The sequence below is a fragment of the Schistocerca nitens genome, chromosome 9, assembly GCF_023898315.1.
Source record: "Schistocerca nitens isolate TAMUIC-IGC-003100 chromosome 9, iqSchNite1.1, whole genome shotgun sequence".
Lineage (NCBI taxonomy): Eukaryota > Metazoa > Arthropoda > Insecta > Orthoptera > Acrididae > Schistocerca > Schistocerca nitens.
The window spans coordinates 11,289,785-11,316,408 of NC_064622.1; the positions used below are offsets into that span (position 1 = coordinate 11,289,785).

At 41.5% G+C, this 26,624-nt stretch overlaps 1 protein-coding gene across 1 annotated transcript in view; it reads right to left on the reverse strand.

The window, feature by feature from the left end:
• LOC126202899 (2-methoxy-6-polyprenyl-1,4-benzoquinol methylase, mitochondrial) overlaps positions 1-24,597 on the reverse strand; it is a 194,832-nt gene extending 170,235 nt beyond the window's left edge. Inside the window, exons 1-2 of the mRNA XM_049936976.1 lie at positions 24,335-24,597; positions 24,102-24,251 (exon numbers count right to left, since the gene is read on the reverse strand). Of these exons, the coding sequence (XP_049792933.1) occupies positions 24,102-24,251; positions 24,335-24,566 (382 nt within the window). The 5' untranslated portion in view covers positions 24,567-24,597. The remainder of the gene's footprint in view (positions 1-24,101; positions 24,252-24,334) is intronic.
• Positions 24,598-26,624: the final 2,027 nt, after the last annotated feature.

Sequence of the window (26,624 nt, forward strand, 5' to 3'; positions counted from 1 at the left end):
TGTAGTAGTATTAATACAAGTAGTTGCTTTCTTAGTAAGCACAGAATTTCAAGACCATTATTGTTAGTTCTAAAAATAATTCTACTGGTGTAACTGAACTCTGGTAACGTAGACATATAGTTTTTTTCAGTAACTGTAAAATTTTACCATGAGTGAGAAGTGTGGGATCTGTCGTAGGTTTGTGAGTAGTGGGTTACAGTGTGGAATTTGTTCAAAGTATTTTCATTGGAGGGAATGCAGTGGAGAAGCCAGAGGTCATTTTAGTGAGATCCTCTCCTGGGAATGCAGAATCTGTAGTAGAAATAAGTTGACAGAGGAACAGGAGCATAAGATCTGTGCCCTTCAGGTTGGGAGGGTGAAGGGTGGTGGGGAATGGGAACTGGCAGTTGGCAAGAAGGCAGCTAGGAAGAGGAGGTATTCAGACAGTTTTACTTTGCGTATATGCAATAGATTTGACCAACTATCAGAGTTGAGTGGAGAGGAGCCTCGTGTAGCTATAGATGTAGGGAACATGCAGCAGTCCTCAGCAATTAGGAGGCCTAGGTTAGTTGCAAAGTCTAGCAGAAAGAAGAAGGTTCTGCTGGTAGGTAGTTCTCACAGTAGAGGTGTAGGCCAGCAGTTGCAGGAAGTGTTGGGGAGTGAGTACCAGGTCACCAGCATTGTGAAGCCTAGTGCAGGGTTGGCTCAAGTGACTGACAGCATAGGGGAGTTATGTAGGAATTTTACGAAGGAGGATCAGGTGGTGATAGTGGGTGGAGCAGGGAACAGTCTGGATAGGGACAGGGAATATGATGTAGGTGGTGACCTGGTAAAGATCGCTGCTCAAACTGGTGGCACTAATGTGCATTTCGTGCAACTGTTTCAGCGTCATGATCGACCTCACCTTAATGCGACTGTTAGGCACATTCACATGGGGCTGGGGAGGGTGCTGATGGCAGAGGTTATGTGTCACATCTCAGTGGTGCCAGTTGGGTCTATCAGTAGATCGGGATTCACTAGGCATGACCTGCACCTCAATAGGTATGGGAAGGGGAGGCTGGCTAAGCTTATGGGTGAGAGTGTAGTGGGTGGCGGTGGTGGTGGTGGTGGTGGTGGTGGTGGTGGTGGTGGTGGTGTCACTCATGGAAAAATTCCTGTAGTAGTTGTTAGAGCTGCACCTTTTTTTAGATTGAAATCAGCTTATAGGTACACCTGCTTCAAGGAAGTCCCTCTAACTAAGGGCTCACCTTCCGCGGATGTAATGTTTCCACGTACAGAAGGATTTAGCATATTTCATCAAAATATAAGAGGTATTAGAGATAAAGTTAGTGAACTGTTTATAGATGTTGACTCTGAAATTATTGGTATATCAGAGCACCACTTAAATAATTTGACAATTCAGAGGCTTCCTTTACCAGGATACAGATTAGCTGGCTGTTTCTCAAGGAATTACTTGCGGGGTGGGGGAATGGCTATGTAGGTAAAAAACAGTAGTCCATAGACGTATCACAACACTGCACTGAACAGATATTTGAATGTTGTGCAGGGGCAGTTGAATTTAGTGAAACTAAACTTGTAATTGTTGTTGTTCATAGGTCCCCTAACTCTGACTTCAGAGCATTTCTGCTCAAGCTAGAGAGGGTTCTTGATTCACTTTGTAGGAAGTACCAGAATCTAGTTATATGTGGTGACTTCAATATAAATTTTGTATATGATGGTGCAAGGAGGTTGGTAGATCTCCTAAATTCATATGATCTGATGCACACTGTGTTTTTTCCAACTAGGGTGCAGGGGAACAGTAGCACAGCCATAGACAATATTTTTATTCATTATTCATTACTAGATGGGCATTCTGTTAGTAAAAGCTTGAATGGCCTTTCAAACCATGATGCACAAATTTTAACACTAAAAGGTTTTTGTACTCTAACCAATGTCGTATTTAATTACAAACTACGTAGGAAAGTTAATCCAACAGCAATAGAGAGTTTTTCAAAACTTGTCAAGGAACAAGAGTGGCAAGATGTTTATAGTGCCGATAATATAGGTGACAAATACAATGCTTTCCATAACACATTTCTCATGCTCTTTGAGAGTTGCTTTCCATTAGAACGTTCTAAATGGGGTACTAGCAGTAATAGACAGCCCGGGTGGCTGACTAGTGGGATAAGGATATCATGTAGAACAAAGCGGGAATTATATCAAAATGTAAGAAGTAGTCACAATCAAGATACAGTAGCCCATTACAAACAGTATTGTAAGGTGCTTAAAAATGTTATTAGGAAGGCAAAGGCTATGTGGTATGCAAATAGAATAGCTAATTCACAGGATAAATTTAAAACCATATGGTCAGTTGTGAAGGAAGTGTCTGGTCAGCAGCACAAGGTCGGCGATATAAAGTCAGTTCGCAGTAAAAATATTTGTTACTGATAAATCAGATATATGTACAGTATATTTAACAATCATTTTCTGAGCATTGCTGGTGAATTAAATAAAAATTTAGTTTCTAAAGGAAATCATATAACTTTCTTGGCAAATGCCTATCCAAGATTGATGTCTGAAATACTCCTCCGTGATACAGACAAGAGGGAGATTGAGTCAATAATTAAATCACTGAAGACTAAGGACTCTCCTGGTTGTGATGGAGTGTCTAGTAGAATATTAAAGTATTGTGATGCACATGTTAGCTCTGTACCTAGCCATATTTGTAGTTTTTCCTTTAGGAATGGTCAGTTTCCTGAGCAATTAAAGTATGCAGCGTGGGCTGCAACACTCTTCACTGGAATGCGATTTTTCTTGTCTGCTGATGTTGTTGTAAGTTCAATGTTTTCTATGGTTTTGTAGACCGTTGTGCGGGTACGACGATATCTCCTGTACGGCATGTTGGCGGCGTTCAATGCAGTTGCCTGTGCAGCAGCAAGGCACAGACTGAGCGTAGCGCGAGAGCGCGCTCGCTTACATACTGTGCGAACACATTGACCTTAGCTAAGGACTTAGAGTTTTCACAGTGGCCATACTAGGTGTGCGCATCCCCTCTGGCGCGCCACCAATGCCAAGCGATAATAGTGTTTACATAACAAAACTGTTGCATCATTGAGCCTCCGGTTTATAAAAAGGGAGAAAGGGATAATGTAGATAATTTTAGACCTATTTCTATGCCATCAGTGTTTGCAAAAGTTATTGAAAAGGCTGTGTATGTGAGGATAATTGATCATTTTATATCACACAATGTGCTATAAAATGTACAGTTCAGCTTTAGAAGTTGTTTAACAACTGAAAATGCTATATTCTCTTTCCTCTGCGAGGTACTGGATGGGCTAAACAAAAGGTTTTGAATGCTTGGCATATTGTTTGATTTAATTAAGGGATTTGATTGTTTTGATCACAAAATATTGCTCCAGAAGTTGGACCATTACGGAATACGGGGAGTAGCTCTTACTTTAACAACAGGCAGCAAAAGGTCATTATTTACAATGTTGATAAGGGCTGTGATGTGGGGTCTGAGTGGGGTACTGTCAAGTGGGGGGTGGGGGGGGGGGTGCCACAGGGATCAGTGTTGGGGCCACTGCTGTTCCTTATTTATATAAATGATATGCCCTCTAGTATTACGAGTAACTCTAAAATATTTCTGTTTGCTGATCACACTAGCTTGGTAGTAAAGGATGTTGGGTGCCACATTGGCTTGGTTGCAAATAGTGCAGTACATGACCTAAGTTCATGGCTTGTAGAAAATAAACTAATGGTAAATCACAGTAACACTCAGTTTTTACAGTTTCTAACACACAATTCAACAAAACTTGACACTTTAATTTCACAGAACAGGCATATGATTAGTGACACTGAACAGTTCAAATTTCTAGGTGTTCAGATAGATAGTAAGCTGTCATGGAAAGCCCATATTCAGGATCTTGTTCAAAGACTTAATATTGCCATTTTTACTATTCGGACCGTATCAGAAGGGAGTGATCATTTGACACGAAAATTAGTCTACTTTGCTCATTTTCATCACTTATGTCATATGGTATTATATTTTGGGGTAACTATTCCCATTCCAAAAGGATATTTTTGGCTCAGAAACGGGCGGTTCGGACAACAAGTGGTGTAAGTTCACGAACCTCTTGTCGACTCCTGTTCACGAGTCTGCGTATTTTCACATTGGCCTCTCAATTATATATTCCTTACTGCCATTTGTTGTTAACAATACTAACTTATTTCCAAGAATAAGCAGCTGTCACTCGGTTAATACTCGGCAGATATCAAACCTGCATTTCGACTGGACTTCCTTAGCTCTTGTGCAAAAAGGTGTGCAATACTGCTGCATCCATTTTCAATAAGCTACCACTCGAATTCAAAAATCTTAGCAGTAATCCACACACTTTCAAATCGAAACTGAAGAGTTTCCTCATGGGTCACTCCTCCTATTCTGTCAAGGAGTTCCTTGAAAAATTAAGCTGATTCTTTTTGTATTGTTGATTGCATTTACTTAAACTCATGGACTGAATTTTTTCGGGTTCATGAACATTTATTTTTATCTGTTATTACTTTTATGTTGTAATTTCATATACTGACACATTCCATGACCTTGGAGCTTGCTCCTCAATTTGGTCCTACAGAACTTGACGTGTAAATAAATAAAAAAAATAAATAAATTAAACTCTTTCTCAGATAAGAATGCTAACTGCCCCCAGTGAGGTTAGACACTTGTTAGAAAACATATTTCCCTTGCATTACTCCTCTCCATTGTGGCATTTGCATGAACTGCACACTGCAAGCCCATTTAAAATTAACCAAGTTAAAATTTGTGCAATATACTTACTGTTCGTAAATCACTTGATTGCTGCACTCTTTACTTCTGAACTGGCAGAAACTGGAAGACTTCAGGCTGCTAATGCTTTGTGTTTGATCACAGCCACTAGTAGTATTAATAATAATACTGTGTACAGCACTACAGTAGACTGTATATATTTACTGCTGTGATGTACTATCAATTAATTCATTTATCTGTTTCAGTGCAAGTAATGAAGCAATTTCTGAATTACTACAAGTTCTATCTACAACTTGAAGGCATTTTCTTGAGATATTTAGCATCTGCTACATATGTGTGTCTCTTTTATCATCAGTGATGTACTTGACAATGCACAACATATACGTGTAGTGGTTGGACTATGTGACGAACCTGTAACCTCCACCACATTAATGCTACTAATTGAGAAAAAGTAATTATTGATGACTTATATAATCAATATTAAAGTCTTACAAAATTGTTGTAATAGTAATGATCTTTTCAAAATAATTTAGCTTCATGAGTGAAACAGAATCAAATCATGTAGTTTTTACCCCTCAGAAAACTTCATTCCACCCCTCAGGGGGTAATTACCCCCAGGTTGCAATAGAGGGTGAAAAATTGCAAAATAAGACAAAACTCTTGTCTTTATGTCAACGCTGTCAGAGAAACTTCTCCTCTTGTGCACGGAATTGTCGACTCTGTAGTCAGTACACAGTGCTCATCTTGTCACTCGTATTGTCGAGGCGATAGGATGTCTTGTATGTAGGGTTTGTAATCTTTATTGGATGTGTAATTGTGGACTTATTTTCCAGCTTCAAGTAGCCTTTGCACTGTTAAAGTATGGCTACAGGCCATCTGTATTACTGGATCAGCAAATGCTACCAAGCATTGGTACAAATAATATGGCCACCTTCTTAAAATGCTCAAAGACTTTGGGCTCAGCAGCTGCTTCATGACGGTATTTGGCAGGAAAATTTACCAGGATGAAGTAGATGTGTTCCAATGGCTTGTTTAACAAGTCCTTTAACCTTTGCAGATGCATCTTCACAGCATTGTCTCCTGCTGGACTCAGTAATTGTCGACCGGTCGGACAAACATTCTGAAGGTAGAGAGCCCACATCAAATTGATAGCTTGGAGTGAGGCCTATAGGGACCCCAGTCACCAGTCGATCGTCTGGCAGACTGCTGCGACTCGCTGCTGCCGTGTCAGTTTGCTCTCTGTGACTGTGCTGAAGTATAAGGAGGATGTCTTCCACTCGACTGGCATTCCAAGGAGGTGTGCTTGTGAAATGTCAGTCTGTGCTCTCCTTGGAAACTTATAGCTGGGCTTTTGGAAGCACCAGAAGCAACTCTCCAGTGTGCAGCCCAGGATTCCAGGTCATGGCATGGATCTCACATCTTCTCTGCATGACTTCAGGCCACCTGCTTCATGTGTACATTTTGGCATTATCCTCTCTCCATCCTCTCCTGTTGAGTAAAGGACGAGCCCGAGGGCAGCCCCTCGTGGTACAATGGCCTGCATCTGCCCTGTGGTGGACAGGGGTCCATCCCTTCGGATGATGTAAGTGCACACCTACTCGTAGGAGGCGAAGAACCCGACGTAGGACTTATGGATGCTGAGCGCATGCATCTTATTTAGCAGCTCCTGACACCACATACTGTCAAATGCCTCAGAGAAATCGAGGGAAAGTGCCCCACAGAATTCTCGATCACTGCACACTACCATTATGTCACGGACCACCCGGACGAGATGCCGAGTGATCAAGTCTAAATTGCTCATCTCGAAAAATTCTACTATTATCAAGATGTTCCAGTAATCAGAGTAGCAGGAGCCTCTCAAAGACTTTGCCGATCCGTGCAAGGAAGCTTAAAGGTCTATAGTTCCATGCAGCTCTGTCTGTGTTTGGGAACAGCAACAATAATTGATGTTTCCGTCAGGTAGGATATCACTGCTATCTGATGACACTATTAAACGTGTTGTCAAGGTAGATATGTACTTATGGGGGCATTTCCTCACGAGCCTTCCCTGTTAATCTGACTTGCCCGAGAGCCTCGTGGTTAGGGAGGCAGCAGATGCAACGGGGTGCTTCTTTAGCTGTGATGTGTTCAATCTATGATTCTTGCACTACCTCCAGGGTGGCAAGGTATGCTGCAATACTACCTTCACTGTCCCACGTGTGTGTGTGTGGTCCTGTGGTTCCTCAGCCAGTTGAAAATTCTCTTCAAATAGTCTGCAGAGGGATCTGCTCTGAAACTGGGTGCAAATATAGGCCCTGTAGTGGCTTCAAGTGGAGGGAGCCTCATATGTGACCTGCTGGAGAGGCACACCACATGCCACACTAATGCATCAGGTGGAGGGTGGACAATGTCTTTTCCCAGCTCCAATTTCACACAGCATCGAGGGCAGCCCCAGTGTGCCTGGGGACTGCACCGATCTCCCTCTCGAGCAGTGGGTTGGGGGTTAATCTCAGACATCTGCAGATGTGATTCTGTCTAGTACCATTTCACGTACATCATCGGCAGAGAGAATATGTGGCATTCCAGCCGCCACTGTCTCAGTGCGGGCAGTGACAGTGCAGCAGCGACGGTGGTTTCGAGAAAGTTGACAGTCGAGCTGTGTCGTCACCTTTGTCGACAGCCATATAATGTGAGGTCTGTGGGACCTGCTGCTCATACTGCTGCAAGTTCATTAGGTTGGTAGAGAGATATGGAGCACTTCTGCCAGTTTCATTTTCAGTAAGAAGTGTACAGGGAGGTGGACAGACAGTAACACACATACAACACTGCCCTAACCAGCTTCTCGATGACTTTCTGCCCCTTCTGGCAGCTGTGTCTATAGCTGTGATGATAGTGGTCAGCAAGTTCACTTTGGTAACTTTAGCAAGTATTTGCATCAGGTGTTCAAGGAGTTGGAAACATGTCCACAGCTCAGTAGTGGTAAATGGTGCAGAGTTGTCACTACTGCGTTCACGCTGGAGTCGTCACGGCTGTTGCCGTAGTGGGTGCTATGCCTGTTTCACCTATGTCACAGCAGATGAAGTCAGGTTGCATCCTCTGATGACATCAGTGGACCAGGTGTTGTCCTGAAGACAGGCATAATCATGTTTCACAAATGAAGGTTTTTTCTTTTGGCTGGCCAGTGATACGTATGGTGTTGCAGATATCAGTTTTCGTCTTGTACGTGTCTGCCATTCTTCATTCCAAGAGGTGGCAAACCACTTTGGCAGTGTCAACGTCTTTGTATTTTTTACAACTTTTGTAATCAGCTGAATGTCCTTAACCACAGTGTCAGTTTAGAAAAATAGTTGACCGAGTACTGTGGGAATACCTACATCGAAGAATCATTTGTGATGGGAGGCATGCTCCACAGTTAGAGTACCTGTAAAGTATCAGTAAATACTGCACAACATGTGTATAACAAAGCAAAGATACAGAGATGTCAATCCAAATGCATTCAGCTGCCAAAAGGGCAATGTGCGAAGATCTTCGATGACTGCTATAACAGATCTGATACGGTAATCTCACAAAATGCAAAGAAATTCTGGTCATATGTAAAGACTATCAGTGGCACAAAAGTTAGTGTCTGTATGCTCATGGATTGCACAAATACAAACCAAAACCAAAGGCAGGAAATCAAAAGCAGAGATTCTCAATGCTTTCAAATGTTCCTTTAGAAAGAAGGATGCCTGAGTACAACCCCAGTTTAATTCTCTCAGTACAACAAAGAGTGACAGAGGCATCAGTGCCACTAGCATCAGGAAAAACTTGAAATTGCTAAAACTGAACAGCACCCAAATGGATTCCCTGTGGGATTCTACTCAGACTTTCCAGATGAGTCACCCCTTTCTCAATCATAATATACCATAGATCTCTGTAACAAAATAATGTTCCCAGTCATTCGAAGAAAGTACAGGTCATGCTCATTCACAGAATAGGGAACGAGAGGTGGCCTGCAAAACTACCGTCCGACAACCTCAACATCTGTCTGTCATAGACTCTTAGAATATATTCTAAGCATAATGTATTGAGGTATAACAAGCAGAATGACCTCCATACTTACTGTCGAGGATTCCGAAACAGTCGCTCCTTAATGTAGTACGACAGGAAGGACCCTGGGCCACATGCTCCCAAGTCATTTACATTGAGAGTATGGTTACAGATTTTAAATTTCAGTTAAGACTAGCATTCGTATCCAATAAGATAGATGGCTGATGGCACTCTCTGAAACCAGTCACATTTCAGGCTTGTCATGAAGTAGAGGATGAAAATGGTAGCAAATGAGGACTGACAAATAATGAGGCAGAACTGACAGCCAGCACTCGTCTCACGTACGACAGCTGACAGCCATGTATAAAAGTAAACCGACAGTTCCTTTTTCAGAAACAGAGAGAGTGAAAGATGGGGAAAGGTTGAAAAGGCAGGGCTCCCAGAAGAAGAAGGAGGGGGCGAGAGAAAGGCTACAAGAAGACCTGCCGCTTTCTCCTCTCCCACCCAAAGAACAAACTATTAGTTCTGAAAGCTAGGTAATGCTGCCACTTTTATGTGTAGCTGTTGGTAGCGACAGCACTCGCCGCCCCCTCCCCCCCCTCACTCTCACATTTTACCTCCTGACGGTACGTACTATTCCCCAGTGGTGATTTGAATTTATTAAGTTAGCAACTAAGTAAGTTAAGAAGATTTTTTCCCCTTCAAAGTAGCTACTTTTCTTCTAGTGTATCAAAGTAAGTCCCATAATAATTATTAATACGTATGAATGGATGAATTATGGTATTTCCATACTTTCTGGTTTGAATCTTCTTAAGAAACTCTTGAAATCTTAATCTTCCTTATTATATTTTAACTAGCATTCACTGTCTTCATTCAATCTGTGCCCTTTTATACTGCCTGTGTGAATATCTTTGACACTGTTTGAATGGAAGACATATTCTGGATTTCTATTGATCCAAGAAACCTTGTCACATTTTGTTACACACAGAATAAGACAAGTCACAGTTACAATTTGGCATTCCAATCTGTGCTGCCGGAGATGGCAGTCGTTTGCCGTGCGGTGTGCTTGCTTATATGAATATTTTGTGTGTGTGTGTTTTCTTTTCTGAAGAAGGCTTTGGACAAATGTTAAACGTGCAACAGTCTTTTCTTTGTGCCTGTCTGCAACTCAATGTGTCATCTTTACATGGGAAGCAATCTACCCTTCTCCTAATATTGTGGTTTACATTTTGTATAAATATTATACTTAACTCACAACAAGAAAAATGACAGTTAAATCAGTAGGATGAAATAAATCCACAAAAAACTGACGGTACTTAAGAAAACATTTAAATCGCTTAGTTTAGACTAATGATAAGAAAAGTAACAGTTACATCTCTAGAATGAATTAAATCAGCTACAAACCTATTTATATACGAAAATATATTTAACTCATAATGTAATTGGATATATAATGTTTTCAAAAATTGATTATTTTTGTTAAAATATTTAACTCAGTTATTTTAGATTGGCTTTTGTCAACTCTTCTACTGTACAGAAACAGATCTTTCGAAGTAATGTTTTTACTGAACTTGAATCATTCTCTATTGTTGTTGTACAGAATAGCTTTCACCTGCCTTACACTGCCGCTCATTACACAGACATTGACTAACTACAGAAAAATCTTTGGAACAAGGGGTCTGTCCACATCTTTCTTTTTGTAAAAATATGTGAATATTCACAAATAAAACTTACCAAACTGTACTTTTGGTTGAATTTTGACCTTTGCCTACCTCACATACCAATATTCTAAATGAATCAGTCTCGTATCACAATTTTTCCACAAACATTCAGCTTTTCTGTGTACAGTTTTCCACAGCTTCAATGCATTTAAACAATGGCACTACCAATCCACCAGATGCTGTTGAAACTTTTGTATTTAACTGTCCACAGGCAACTACTACAATCTGAGTGAAGTGACCATGTTTTAGTGATGGACAAATATTACATCAAGTTTAAGGCATGTTCCTTGGCACCATGTGAATATATTTACCAGTCAGCTGTACACATGAAAAATATCATTAGTAATTACTGCACAAACAGTCTATATAAATGACATACAGATATCCAGAAACTGCAGCTAAGATGATGTAGTTTTGTTAGTAGTGAGTGTCATAAGGCATCCTGTGAAACATTACTAAGTGCCTCCTCTGAATACTACCTACAATAGATAGTTAGGAACACCACACATGAAGGAAATATATTGAATCTAATGGCAACAAATAGACCTGACCTCTTTGAAGCTGTTCACGTTGAAACTGGTATTAGTGACCATGATATGGTTGTGGCAACAGTGATTACCAAAGCACAAAGGGCAATTAAACCAAGCAGAAAGATAAACATGTTCAGTAAACTAGATAAAAAAATTCAGTAGTGTCAAATTTCAGTGAGAAACTTGAAACTTTCAGCACAGGCAGGAGCACGTAGAGGAATTATGCCTCAAATTTAAAAGAGTAGTTGACCATGTACTGGATAGATATGTACACAATAGAATAGCCCATAGTGGGAGGGAGCCTCCATCATATACAGTCACTGCACAGAAACTTTACAGAATAACAGGTGTAAAACAAAGGGTAGGGCTATAGATAGAGAGATGCTGAATGAAATGAATTTGGCTGTTGAGAGAGCAATGATTGATGCCTTCAATGACTACTGTAGCGGAATATTTTCAAGTGATCTTTCACAAAACCAAAAGAAACTCTGGTCATATGTAAAGACTGTTAGTGGCACAATAGTTAGCCTCCAGTCCCTAGTGAATGAGACTGCAACTGAAATTTAGGGTAGCAAAGCAAAAGCTGAAATGCATAACTCCATTTTCAAATGTTCCTTTACAAAGGGAAACAGATGAGAATTGCCTCAATTTAATCCTTGTACCACTGAAAAAATGAATGAAATAAATTTTAATATCACTAGTATTGAGAAATAGCTGAAAACATTAAAACCGAACAAAGACTTGATAGAATCACTGTCAGATTTTATTCTGGATTTGCAGCTGAGTTAGCCCCTTTTCTGACTATAATCTATTGTAGATTCCTTAAACAAAGAACCATGCCCAGTTCTTGGAAAAAGGCATAGGTCACACCCATCTACAAGAAGGGTAGCAGAAGTGATTCACAAAACTACCATCCAATATCTTTGACATCAATTTGTTGTAGAATCTTAGAACATATTCTGAGCTCAAACATAATGAGGAATCTTGAACAGAATGATCTCCTCAATGACAGCCAGCATGAATCAGCACGGATTCTTAACACATCGATCATGTGAAACCTGACTTGCAGTTTTTTCATATGACTTACTGAAAACTTTGGATCAAGGCAGTCAGGTAGATGCAGTATTTCTCGATTTCCAAAAACTGTTTGACTTAGTACCACACCTACACTTATTGTCAAAAGTACGATCACATAGTGTATCAAGTGAAATTTGTGACTGGCTTGAGAACTTTTTGGTAGGGAGGATGCAACACATTACCTTGGATGGAGGGTCATCGCCAGACGTAGAAGTAACTTTAGGTATGCCCCAGGAAAGTGTGTTGGGACCCTTGCTATTCACGTTGTACTTTAATGACCTTGCAGGCAATATTAATAATAACCTCAGACGTTTTGCAGATGGTGCAGTTATCTATAATGAAGCACTGTCTGAAAGAAGCGGCATAAACATTCAGTCAGATCTAGATAAGATTTCAAAGTGGTGCAAAGATTGGCGACTTGCTCTAAATGTTCAGAAATGTAAGATTTTGCTCTTCACAAAATGAAAAAACAATGTGCTATCCTATCTATGACTAAAATGTCAATGAGTCACAGTCGGAATCAGCCAACTCATACAAATATCTGGCTGTAACACTTTGTACGGATTTGAAATGGAATGATCACATAGGCTCAGTCAAGGGTAAAGCAGGTGACAGACTTTGATTTATTGGTAGAATACTGGGGAAGTGCAGTCAGTCTACAAAGGAGATTGCTTATAAGTCACTCGTGTGACTGGTCCTAGAATATTGCTCAAGTGTGTGGGCCCCATACAAAATAGGACTAACAGAGGATATTGAACATATACAAAGGGGGGGGGGGGGGGGGCAAGTACGAATGATGACAGGGTTGTATTACCTGTGGGAGAGTGTCATAGAGATAGTGAAGGAACTGAACTGGAAGGCTCTTGAAGATAGAAGTAAACTATCCAGAGAAAGTCTATTAACGAAGTTTCAAGAATCGGCTTTAAATGATGACTGTAGAAATACACTACAACCCCCTATGTATCACTCATATAGGGATCATGAAGATAAAATTAATTACTGCATTCATAGAGGCATTCAATCAATCATTTTTCCTGTGTTCCATATGTGAATGGAATGTGAAGAAACCCTAATAAATGGTGCAATGGGATGTAACCTCTGGCATGCACTTCACAGTGGTTTACAAAGTATACATGTAGAGGATATTTCCAGCTGATACTAGTGAAACTGTGAGTGATGTTGAAGAGTCTTTTTGGCAAATGATCAACCATGAATTCATGGTTCAATGCCAGCAAGATGACCATTCATATGAAGCAAATATCATTCAATGTGGAATAATAAATTGAATCCAAGCTCTCCAACTGGCACTGGGCAGTAATGAGTTAGAAAGAGTATGATGTACAAAACCTTTAGAAACGTATATTGATCAAGACTTAAACTAGAGAGATCATGCAATTAAGCTCTTCCAGAGACTGTTCAGCACATTGCACTGTGAGAATCATTTCTAGAGTACACTCCTCAGAAGGTGCTAGAATTCTAATCATTTGCAGGTTATGGAATGATATTTTGGGGTAAAACTAATAGTTGAAGAAGTGAAATTTTTACACAGCTCTACAAGGGCACACTGCAGCGAGCACAAGCAAACCATTGGTGTCATACTTCATAATGCAATGCCAACATACATAGAGAACCTGGAGAAGGAAACACATTTTAGAGCAGGGTTAAAAACATTTCTTGTAAAAAAGTGTTCCTAAAACATAAGTGAATACATTATTTTATACAAATATTAGACCTTCATTAAGTAACTACCACACATATACAGACACAAGCAGACATATATATAAACACAGATGATGTGACTTACCGAACGAAAGTGCTGGCAGGTCGATAGACACAGAAACAAACACAAACATACACACGAAATTCCAGCTTTCACAACAAACTGTTGCCTCATCAGGAAAGAGAGAAGGAGAGGGAAAGACAAAAGGATGTGGGTCTCAAGGGAGAGGGCAAGGAGTCACTCCAATCCCGGGAGCGGAAAGACTCACCCTAGGGGGAAAAAAGGACAGGTATACACTCGCGCACACACACACATATCCATCCGCACATACACAAGCAGACATTATCTGTGTTGGTAATGAGGATCACGCTGTGGCTAAACATGCCTTGGTGCATGGCCAGCACATCTTGGCACAGTTTACACCGTCCGGGTTATCTGGATACTTCCCACTAATACCAACCTATCCGAACTCCGGAGATGGGAACTTGCTCTTCAATATATCCTCTCTTCCCGTTACCCACCAGGACTCAATCTCCGCTAATTTCAAGTTGCTGCCACTCATACCTCACCTGTCATTCAACAACATCTTTGCCTCTGCACATCCGCCTCGACTGACATCTCTGCCCAAACTCTTTGTCTTTGAATATGTCTGCTTGTGTCTGTATATGTGTGGATGGATATGTGCGTGTGTGCGAGTGTGTACCCATCCTTTTTTCCCCCTAAGGTAAGTCTTTCCGCTCCCGGGATTGGAATGACTCCTTACCCTATCCCTTAAAACCCACATTCTTTCGTCTTTCCCTCTCCTTCCCTCTTTACTGACGAAGCAACCGTCGGTTGCGAAAGCTAGAATTTTGTGTGTATGTTTGTGTTTGTTTTTGTGTCTATCGACCTGCCAGCGCTTTCGTTTGGTAAGTCACATCATCTTTGTTTTTAGATATATTTTTCCCACGTGGAATGTTTCCCTCTATTATATTCATATCATTAATTTGAACCCAACAATTATGTTTGTTATTGTCACTGTTGCGTTTCAAAATCTTTTCTGTCGTCTTATTTTCTCTTTCGGTTTTTGCCAGTAGTTTCACTTTGTATTCACCTTCTCCTTTTTACTGTAATCTACTATACAATTTTATCCCACCTATATATACTCAATAATACGTAACCCACTTCCAAACCATAAGCAAAAAATTTTTTCCGCTCTCAACACTACCGCTGCTATAAAATCCACCGTTTCTAGTTCACAAACAGTTCCTTTCACATATTAAACAACCATTTCGGCTAGTTCTAATAACTTTCGCTTTATTTCCATTTCCGTTTTTCCCACATCACTGATAATTTTTAGTCGCTTCCCACAGGTTTTAACGTCATTATTTCTTCGTCAGACAAGTGTTAGCCTCATTTTCATAATCTGCCACCACAAAACCACTCCTTTTAATACATTTACACGCAGTTTTTTCGAAATTTTCCCGAATTTCTCTGTCCTTTAACGTGTTTTGGTGGCAACACAACCACCTAACCTTTGTGCACATCGTTGTCTACCAACCCAAGTCCAACATAGCCCAGCTGTAACCAACACTTTTTCGCCTTTTTTCACACCAGATCTCCAGTTACTTTCCAGTTCACCTTTATCTCTCCCCATATATTTTATTTTCATTTGCATTTCAGCCTCATGTTACACTTCTAATACCATGTCACCCTCACAACACCCCCACAACGACCCCATTAAGTTTTATTTACATTCCCTCCGCAAACATGCCTTCGCCCTAGCCAGATTATGCTCCAATATTCTATTTTCTCAGGTTTGTCTGACATTTGGCATTACCCCCAAAGGCCTCACACTTAAAGTTCCCATCTCTGGCTGTAGCCCTTCTTTCCATCAGTCCCTATACCAGTTCCAAACCGAACAATCCATAGCCCTCACCCACCTAATCCTTCATCTACACATCAACTCAGCCAATGAACACACCCGTCAACTCCTATCCTTAATAAAAGTCTTCAATCTTTCCTCTCCCACATCCACACCGGCTGTTCAGAGCATCCTCCTACAGGCCAACCGCAAATTAGAACAGCATGCCACCCTCCACCTCAAAAAACTATCCAATCTCCTGGTTTCCGACCTCCGGAAAGGCAACTCACTCACGCTTCACAACCTTTCCAGCAAACCTCAACCACCTCTCATTGCACACAAACCCAGTCTCTCCCATCTACTCAATCTCCCACTTCCAGCTCCACTCCCTCCAAAACCTCAAAATTCCAATCAACACAATCTGGAACCACAACACCCTAATTCAGTAGTTAACCTTTCCTCCAAACCTCTCTCCCAATCCGAAACCTCTGTCCTATCCAAAGGCCTCACCTTCAGCCCCACTCCCAGATTCAACCAAACAGCCCTCGTCAAAGATTTACTGTCCTACACTCGTACTCTCTGCTGGAAATATCACTTTGCCACGAAGAAAAATGATCCTAATCCTACTCCTAATGATCCAACTCCCCAAGACACTATCCAAATTGAACCCTGCCTGGAACAGTTCCGTCCTCCGTCACAGCGGGACCCACCTCCTCTTCCTCAAAATCACCCTCTTCAAACCTTCCAGGAATTTCTGACTTCCAGCCTTGCCTCTCAATCCCTCTTAAAAAACCTCAATCCTACTCCCAACATCACCACTGTTGAAGCCCAGGCTATCCGTGATCTGAAGGCTGACCGATCCATCGTCATTCTTCCGGCGGACAAGGGTTCCACGACTGTGGTACTTGATCGTCGGGAGTATGTGGCTGAGGGACTGCGTCAGCTTTCAGACAACACCACATACAAAGTTAGCCAAGGTAATCCCATTCCCGATGTCCAGGCGGAGCTTCAAGGAATCCTCAGAACCTTAGGCCCCCTGCAAAACCTTTCACCTGACTCCATCAACCTCCTGACCCCACCGACACCCCGCACCCCTACCTTCTACCTTCTTCCTAAAATTCACAAACCCAATCATCCCAGCCGCCCCATTGTAGCTGGTTACCAAGCCCCCACAGAACGTATCTCTGCCTACGTAGATCAACACCTTCAACCCTTTACATGCAGTCTCCCATCCTTCATCAAAGACACCAACCATTTTCTCGAACGCCTGGAATCCTTACCCAATCTGTTACCCCCGGAAACCATCCTTGTAACCATTGATGCCACTTCCTTATACACAAATATTCCGCACGTCCAGGGCCTCGCTGCGATGGAGCACTTCCTTTCACGCTGATCACCTGCCACCCTACCTGACCCACAAGTTCTTCACTTTTGAAGGCCAGACATACCAACAATTAAAGGGAACAGCCATGGGTACCAGGATGGCCCCCTCGTACGCCAACCTATTCATGGGTCGCTTAGAGGTAGCCTTCTTGGTTACCCAGGCCTGCCAACCCAAAGTTTGGTACAGATTTATTGATGACATCTTCATGATCTGGACTCACAGTGAAGAAGAACAGAATTTCCTCTCCAACCTCAACTCCTTTGGTTCCATCAGATTCACCTGGTCCTACTCCAAACCCCACGCCACTTTCCTTGACGTTGACCTCCATCTGTCCAATGGCCAGCTTCACACATCTGTCCACATCAAACCCACCAACAAGCAACAGTACCGCCATTATGACAGCTGCCACCCATTCCACATCAAACGGTCCCTTCCCTACAGCCTAGGTCTTCATGGCAAACGAATCTGCTCCAGTCCGGAATCCCTGAACCATTACACCAACAACCTGACAACAGCTTTCGCATCCCGCAACTACCCTCCCGACCTGGTACAGAAGCAAATAACCAGAGCCACTTCCCCATCCCCTCAAACCCAGAACCTCCCACAGAAGAACCACAAAAGTGCCCCACTTGTGACAGGATACTTTCCGGGACTGGACCAGACTCTGAATGTGGCTCTCCAGCAGGGATACGACTTCCTCAAATCCTGCCCTGAAATGAGATCCATCCTTCATGGGGCCGGCCGAAGTGGCCGTGCGGTTAAAGGCGCTGCAGTCTGGAACCGCAAGACCGCTACGGTCGCAGGTTCGAATCCTGCCTCGGGGATGGATGTTTGTGATGTCCTTAGGTTAGTTAGGTTTAACTAGTTCTAAGTTCTAGGGGACTAATGATCTCAGCAGTTGAGTCCCATAGTGCTCAGAGCCATCCTTCATGAAATCCTCCCCACTCCACCAAGAGTGTCTTTCCGCCATCCACCTAAGCTTCGTAACCTGTTAGTTCATCCCTATGAAATCCCCAAACCACCTTCCCTACCCTCTGGCTCCTACCCTTTTAACCGCCCCCGGTGTAAAACCTGTCCCATGCACCCTCCCACCACCACCACCTACTCCAGTCCTGTAACCCGGAAGGTATACACGATCAAAGGCAGAGCCACGTGTGAAAGCACCCATATGATTTACCAACTGACCTGCCTACACTGTGACGCATTCTATGTGGGAATGACCAGCAACAAACTGTCCATTCGCATGAATGGACAAAGGCAGACAGTGTTTGTTGGTAATGAGGATCACCCTGTGGCTAAACATGCCTTGGTGCATGGCCAGCACATCTTGGCATGTTACACCGTTCGGGTTATCTGGATACTTCCCACTAACACCAACTTATCCGAACTCCGGAGATGGGAACTTGCTCTTCAATATATCCTCTCTTCCCGTTACCCACCAGGACTCAATCTCCGCTAATTTCAAGTTGCCGCCACCCATACCTCACCTGTCATTCAACAACATCTTTGCCTCTGCACTTCCGCCTCGACTGACATCTCTGCCCAAACTCTTTGTCTTTAAATATGTCTGCTTGTGTTTGTATATGTGTGGATGGATATGTGTGTGTGTGCGAGTGTGTACCCATCATTTTTTCCCCCTAAGGTAAGTCTTTCCGCTCCCGGGATTGGAATGACTCCTTACCCTCTCCCTTAAAACCCACATTCTTTCGTCTTTCCCTGTCCTTCCCTCTTTCCTGAGGAGGCAACCGTCGGTTGCGAAAGCTAGAATTTTGTGTGTATGTTTGTGTTTGTGCAGACATTTGTAAAGGCCTTTACACACACACACACACACACACACACACACACACACATATATATATATATATATATATATATATATATATATATATATATATATATATATCTAAATCTAAAAAGAAAGATGATGAGACTTACCAAACAAAAGCGCTGGCAGGTCGATAGACACACAAACAAACACAAATATACACACAAAATTCAAGCTTTCGCAACAAACTGTTGCCTCATCAGGAAAGAGGGAAGGAGAGGGAAAGACGAAAGGATGTGGGTTTTAAGGGAGAGGGTAAGGAGTCATTCCAATCCCGGGAGTGGAAAGACTTACCTTAGGGGGAAAAAAGGACAGGTATACACTCGCACACACACACATATCCATCCACACATACAGACACAAGCAGACATATTTAAAGACAAAGAGTTTGGGCAGAGGATATATATATATATCAGGTGAATTTTGGAATCATTTTGTTGAGAAGGCCATGGTCAACTTCCTGCCCTATCCTCATCTAATCTAGCTCTGGTCTGTACATGTTTAATACATGTAGCTACACTACAGGATGAACCACAAGTCCACCAACGGACTTTTAGGGGCTGCTCACGGATGCCTTCCGAGTGCTTTGGTATAAAAGACCTTTGGTATCCAGTGCCTTGTTATTGTGTGACTGTGATTTATTCATCTCATGACTTACATTTGTAATCCATTTGTTCTGTGTACAGAAGACACATCAAAAATATATAACACAGTTACAATTATTTTTACACTAATAAACAATATCACTAAAATAAATAATAACACTAAAATATTTCTTGCAATATGTAAACATGGTATCCAGCTCAAATTTCCAATTATTCTTGCATGAATTCGTCCACTGGGTAATAACATTTCAGAGTCAAGGTACCCAATGTGTGCCCAAATTTTATCCAGATTTAATCCTAAGAATTTGATCAAGTCCACTTCTTCTATATCTTGATTGCTGCGAATAATCTTAATCTGCTCACATCTTTGACTTTTTTTTTTTTTTTTTTTTAATTGCATCTTGTGAGTCTAAAATATACACTCATGTTCAGAAAGAACATAACACCTTGAACGATTACAAATAGGATGTTCATATTCATAGGGCATGTACATTAGCATATTCTGCAGAAATGATTAGCATTTGAAACACGTCGGCCAGCAGATTCAAAGTCGACATCGATAGCGCGGCACGATACCACCAACTGGTAAAAGGTGCTCGCAGTCTCGTTGACACTATAAACTGAAGGTAATGGATCAGTGTGACTTGAGCAGATGTACAGGATGCCTTGCAGACATATGTGAGAATCATACTGTCAAACAAGTGAGTTTGAAAGACGGCACATTATTAGCAAGAGAGAATTTGATGCATCTGTCTGCAAAATTGCTGCTTGTGTGGGACAAAGTGTTTCAGCATTGTAATGGGCATGTGCAGAATGGTTCACAAAAGGGCGTAGAACATAACGATATGAATCATGTTGCACCACACAGACTGCCCTCCAAGAAGATCGACACCTCATCCGAATGGCATTGCAGGACAGATCTGGCAGAACAGTGTAACACATGATACAATATCAGGGGTGACAGCCCATTACCATTTATTACAGCACGGGTTACGTGCACATCGTCCACTTCTCCGCCTACCTTTGACAAATGTCTAGAAAACTGCTAGATGGAAATGGTGTATGGAACGGCATCACTGGGGACAGGAACGGCAGCAGATAGTGTTTTCAGACAAATCCAGGTTCTGTTTGCTTGAAAATGAAGGCCGCATTTTGGTTCGACGCACACCAGGGGAGCAGCATCACAGTGACAGCATTCGCACAAGACGTACAGTGCCAACTCGTGGCCTTATGGTGTGGGGTGCTATCGCGTACAATCACAAATCACAGTTGGTGCACTATGACCAGTGTGGCCCATGTGAATGACATCCTGCAAACCGTAGCCACATGCTTTCTGCACAACACCCCTGATGCCATTTCTCAGCAAGACCTTTTGCCTTGCCCGCCAGATCACCAGACTTGTAGCCTAATGAAAATGTGTGGGATTTGGTGAAACGACGGGTGCAGCACTGTGACCCAGGGCCAGCACCACAGATGAATTTTGGAACCAGGTAAATGCAGCACGGATAGCTAAAACACAGGACACCATTCGCGTCTTATACGTGTCAGTGCCATCACACGTGGAACAAGTTATCAGGACCCCTGGGTGACCCTGTGCCTAATAGGCAACAGGACACGTACTGAACCAAGGTCACTGAAATGCTAGTCATTTCTGCAGAACATACTACAGTTGGAGTCACAAATGATGACGGTTGAATTTAGGCTTGTCCTGCATCCCTACATCTGAGTGCTCTGCTCTGAATGCCGTAACTAATGCGAGCATTAAACGTTATCGTAGCGAGTTGTTTAGTGAAATTTTGTTCCCTTTGTTGCAAGCTGTCATTGCTGATGTTGGCGGTAAGTGATACATTCCACATAAGGAAGCAAGAGACTTAATTGCAGGATATATGCTTTCTTCAAGCAGAAAGCATGCACATGCACATACCCCAATCCTCATCCATGCCTTGACATGCGCCAACCCCTATTGTTTGTGGGGACCGATGCCTTTGTAGTTTGGTCCCTTCAGCCCCCGCAAACAACCAATCAACCGTCGTTCGTGGATCGCACTACAATATACGTGTCCTGTGACAATGAACGTCGCACCTCTAGTCGTTCGAGGTGTTTTGTTTTTCCTGAACATGAGTGTGTCTCGATTCAACTGGCTCAGCTGAAACCGAGTTTCTAAGATGCTGAGGCTACTGATCAAAGAGTTTGGAATTTTTCTGAATCCTGATTTTCAACTAACAAGAAGTAGCACCTGCGAACAGAACTGATGGGGTGTTGACATTTAATGGTAAGTCATTAATATAGAAGAGAAACAGTACTGGGCCTAGTATGGAGCCTCAGGGAACACTCTGAGACATTTTTAACAATATTGTGAAAAGGAAAGTTGCCGCTCACCTTATAGCGGAGGTACTGAGTCACAGATAGGCACAACAAAAAGACTGTCACAAATATAACTTTTGGCCAGTAAGGCCTTAATCAATGTTAGACACCCCCCCCCCCACACACACACACACGACTGCAGTCTCAGGCAACTGAGGCTACACTCCAAGCAGCAGCACCATTGCATGGTGGGAGTGGCGACTGAGGGGTAAGGAGGAGGCTGGGGCAGAGTGGGCAGGGAGGATAGAAGGGGTAGGGGTAGCGAACAGTGTTGTGCTGTTGGGGAGTGCGCAGGAATGAGGTGGAAAGAGGGTAGGGCAGCTATTTCCAGTTGGGAGGTTAAACGGAGGGCAATGGAGATGTCGAGGGTGGGGGGGGGGGCGATGGGGAGAAGGAGAGAAGTAAAAAGACTGGGTGTGATGGAGAAACGAGGGCTGTGTGGTGATGGGAACAGAGAAGGGGCTGGATGGGAGAGGACAATGACTAATGAAGGTTGAGGCCAGGAGGGTTATGGGAACATAAGATATATTGCAGGGAAAGTTCCCATCTGCACAATTCAGAAAAGCTGGTGTACACAGAAAGAATCCATATGGCACATACTGTGAAGCAGTCATTGAAATGAAGGATGTCGTGTCTGGCAGCGTGCTCAGCAACAGGGTGGTCCACTTGTTTCTTGGCCACAGTTTGTCGGTGGCCATTCATGTGGATAGACAGCTTGTTGATTGTCATGCACACATAGAATGCAGCACAGTGGTTGCAGTTTAGCTTGTAGATCACATGACTAGTTTCGCAGGTAGCCCTGACTTTGATGGGATAGGTGAGGTTTGTGACCAGACTGGAGTAGGTAGTGGTGAGAGGATGTATAGGAAAGGTCGTGCATCTAGATCTGTTACAGGTGTATGAGCCATGAGGTAAAGGGGTTGGGAGTAGGGTTTGTGTAGGGATGGAGGAGTATATTGTGTAGGTTCGGTGGACGGCAGGGTTTACTACTGTGGAAGGGATGGGAAGGATAGTGGGCAGAACATTCCACATTTCAGGGCATGATGAGGAGTAGAGGGTTTGCTACATTTATACAGAATTCACTGAAGCACTCTGATACTGGAGTTGGACCTACAATAGTGTTTCCTTGAATGTTAATTTTTGAAATTTCTTGGTTACAGAGTTTAACACCTAATTTGGATTTAATGACTGACCACACAGCCTTTGTCTTATTTTTATAGATTAAAATTAGCCTGTTAAGCTGCCTTGACAACTCTTTTAAATATAAAAATATAATTATGATTCATTTGCTCTGTTACCCCAATTACCTTTGCTTCTGGTGAAAATACCTTAACAGCAGTGAAACAACTTGTAATATGCAATTACCAAACTGTTAGCTACAGCACAAAATACAGGGAACTACAAAAGTATTGTGAAGTGGTTGCCATTTGTGCAGGAGAGGTATGAACATAACATCTTTGTGCTGGTTTTCCATTGAATTTAGTGAAATCATACACAAGGTGCGTAAGAGACAATTATTCATCAGTAGACCTTCCCACACTGCTATGCGTAAGTGTTAATGTACAATTAACATGCAAGAAAAACAAACCCATTACAGAAGAGAGCGGTACTGAACACAAACTAAGGGGTAAAGAGTGAGATGGGCATTACTGCTGTAAACAGCAAGTACCATGAGTGGTTGGAACAAGTTTGTTTCCGCACAAGCCCCACTGCCATTTGCACTGTTGTGCAGATATTCTGAGTGCAATACAGATACAAAGCTAATTGGGACAAGGAACCATATGAAATGCAGTAATAGTGTAATGGGCCACCAGAGACTGTGGGTCTGTTTCAGAAGGTATCCCTGAACAATCTCTGAAGGTTTATTGGTGGATTTCTGATTGACTTGGTATACTATTTCTGTAATGTATCTGATATGTTATAAACCGTTATACTGAAAGGTCAAAGAGAGAAAACCTAAATAAACAAATAACATATTTTACAGTGGCTTTGTGGCCCATGATCCTGTTTTTAGCTCATTTCTTCCCTTTGGAAACAACTCGAATTTGAAAGATCAAAGCTCGTCGAATATTGGAAGAAACATTGCTGGTAATTATAATTTCTTCTACGATAAAAAGGCCACCACTCCTAAGAAATTATAGACTGCAGAATGATGGTAGGAACATGTCTGTAATGATGTCTTATAAACGATTGAAGTCAATCACAGAAAAAAATAATGTGTCATCTGTCTTAGGGGGCGATATGTATGCCTTAAAAAACGATTAGAATTCTACTGATACATACCAGTACCACCTGCTACATCGAGTAACCGTGTTCGTGAGGTCGGGCTGAGTCTGTATATGAATATGTCTTTCCATAGCCGATGCACTCCAAAACTCATTGCGTCATTCATTTTATCATAAGACGTAGCAACTGCCTCAAACACATGATGAACTACAAGACAAAAGTATGTGCGTCATCATCAAGTATGCTGGAACGAGGAACATTTTCACTCAAAGTGGTTTCACCACACTAACCTTTTTCGGCTTTCTCGCTCTCTTTTACTCTTTCGAAACCAAAGTGTGTCTCATTTTCATTGGAATCTTTATTTTGTGCATATTCTGGCGAGTTTTTAACGCATGACAACATTAAACATCGCCGAGAACACGGTAAAATATTATGCAACGTTTTCGAAAATTTGAACGCCGCCATTTTTAAACCGCAGACAGCTGTTTCAATGCCAACAACAAACCGTGAAGATGTAAACATACACTACAAAGTCTCTCTTTTTCATATACAAAGTCACAGACATCGTTCTGTATGTCAATGTACAAAGCTTAAAATATTTATCGTTGGACAGAAAAATCGATATTTTCAATCGTTGTCCCTGAGTCAACATTACCATTAATTTTTCGAATTACGAAGTGTGAGCAGTCTTATACGAACTGCAAATAAACAAATGTCTTCGGTTTCTTCCACTGACGACGAGTGAACTACGCGTAGTACACGAACATTCCTTTAGAAGGAGTGCCGTGTATGTATCATTTAGAAAAAAAAAAAACAAGGATTTAAATATTTTTAATTGTTATTATTTATTTATTCGTTTATACACCATTTATTATAATATAGTATTGGGCACGTTAGAAACATTACAGAAATAATATATACATATGAAACATTAACAAAATAGTATAGTGCAACATGAGGATAGGCGAGGATAAAGTGGCGCTACAAGAAAGCATGGCCGCGAGATCATTTTCACACGAGTAACTAAAATGAATATGACCATTCATGTCATTGTATAGACAAACTGACCTGGACTTAATAAACCAGACGTTAAGAAATGTTACTATACGAAAAGAAACTTGCAAAAATAATTTAAATCTGAACCTTGCAGGGAACAGGCAGTAGAACATCCGATAGATAATAGTGTGTAAAGTACTGAGAGCTTCTATAAATTTATAAGAAGTTTACCTGAGGGATTTAACGAATTATTCCTACCAAGGCAATGGCATTTAAAAAGTCAAACTAAACTACATTCCTCTAGGCGTAAAAACATATACATCGAGAAAACGAGAGCTACTTAAAGATCTGAAAACAGTAAAAACAGTGATTTTTATTAAGTATGTGAGGCTTTAAAAATTATATTTAAAAGTATTATTGAAAGAACGGCAAATTATATGTTCATTTCCGACATAGGAATAAGTCTAATTTAGTGTGGACTGTTATTAAATCCCAATTAGGTACAGCAGTTAACCACATTTTGGAACTAACACAATCTAATCCAGACACATTTGCAATTAGTCTCATTGCAGATTTTGGGAAGAGAGAAATCACTAAGTTGACATTTTACGTATTTTCATTAACTAACGTCATACAGACTAATGTTCTGGCGTAACACACCGTTAAGAAAGAAAGTCTTCTTTGGACAAAATCGTGCTGTAGGAATGATGGGTTGAGCTCACCCACAATCATCTTGTAGACACCTGTTTAAGGAGTTATGCATTTTGACTATTGCTTCACAGTATATTTATTCCCTTATTAAGTTTACTGTAAATAGTCCATTGCAGGTCAAAAGAAACGACAACATACATAATTACAATACCAGAAGCACCTTAAGGTTGTCTTCATCGAAAAAAGGGATACACAATGCTGGACCAATATTTTTGATCACATAACCAGTGATATGAAATGTCTGACAGACAGCAATGTAAAATTTGAAAATAAACTGAAGAAGTTTCTCCTTGACAACTCCATTCCGTAGAAGAATTTCTAGTGTTGTGTGTGTGGAAAGAAAATTTGTGACGTGAATATAAAATTACTCGTTCCACATCGTTATGATTTATCACACAAATGATCCATGGAACAAGAACCTAACACAAGGAAATCTCAAAAATTAAAACAACAACGCTATTGTGAACCCTACTCAGATATCTCAATGCTTCAATAAATTTCTCATAAATGTAGCAAAGCCTATCGTAGGTGTGATTAGACCTACTTATCAAAACAGTATACATTTCTTTGGCATGGATCAGAAAGGTGACTGAATTGTGACATTTAGTGAAATGAAAATTCACTGGGTAAGATCGAATACCCTCCAAAGTAATTAAATTTGAGTATGATAAAATAGTGCACCAGCTGTCTTTAATAATCAATCAATCATTTGGACAAGCTAACATCCGTGATGTGTTTAGGTATGCAGAGGTAAAACCGCTAAAAAAAGACCTGCAAACAACATGAACATGAACACAATTAATGCATTTGTTGAATGAATCAGAAAATGTTACATGCTGATGATACATCATTATCAGCTGGGGCAATATTCTA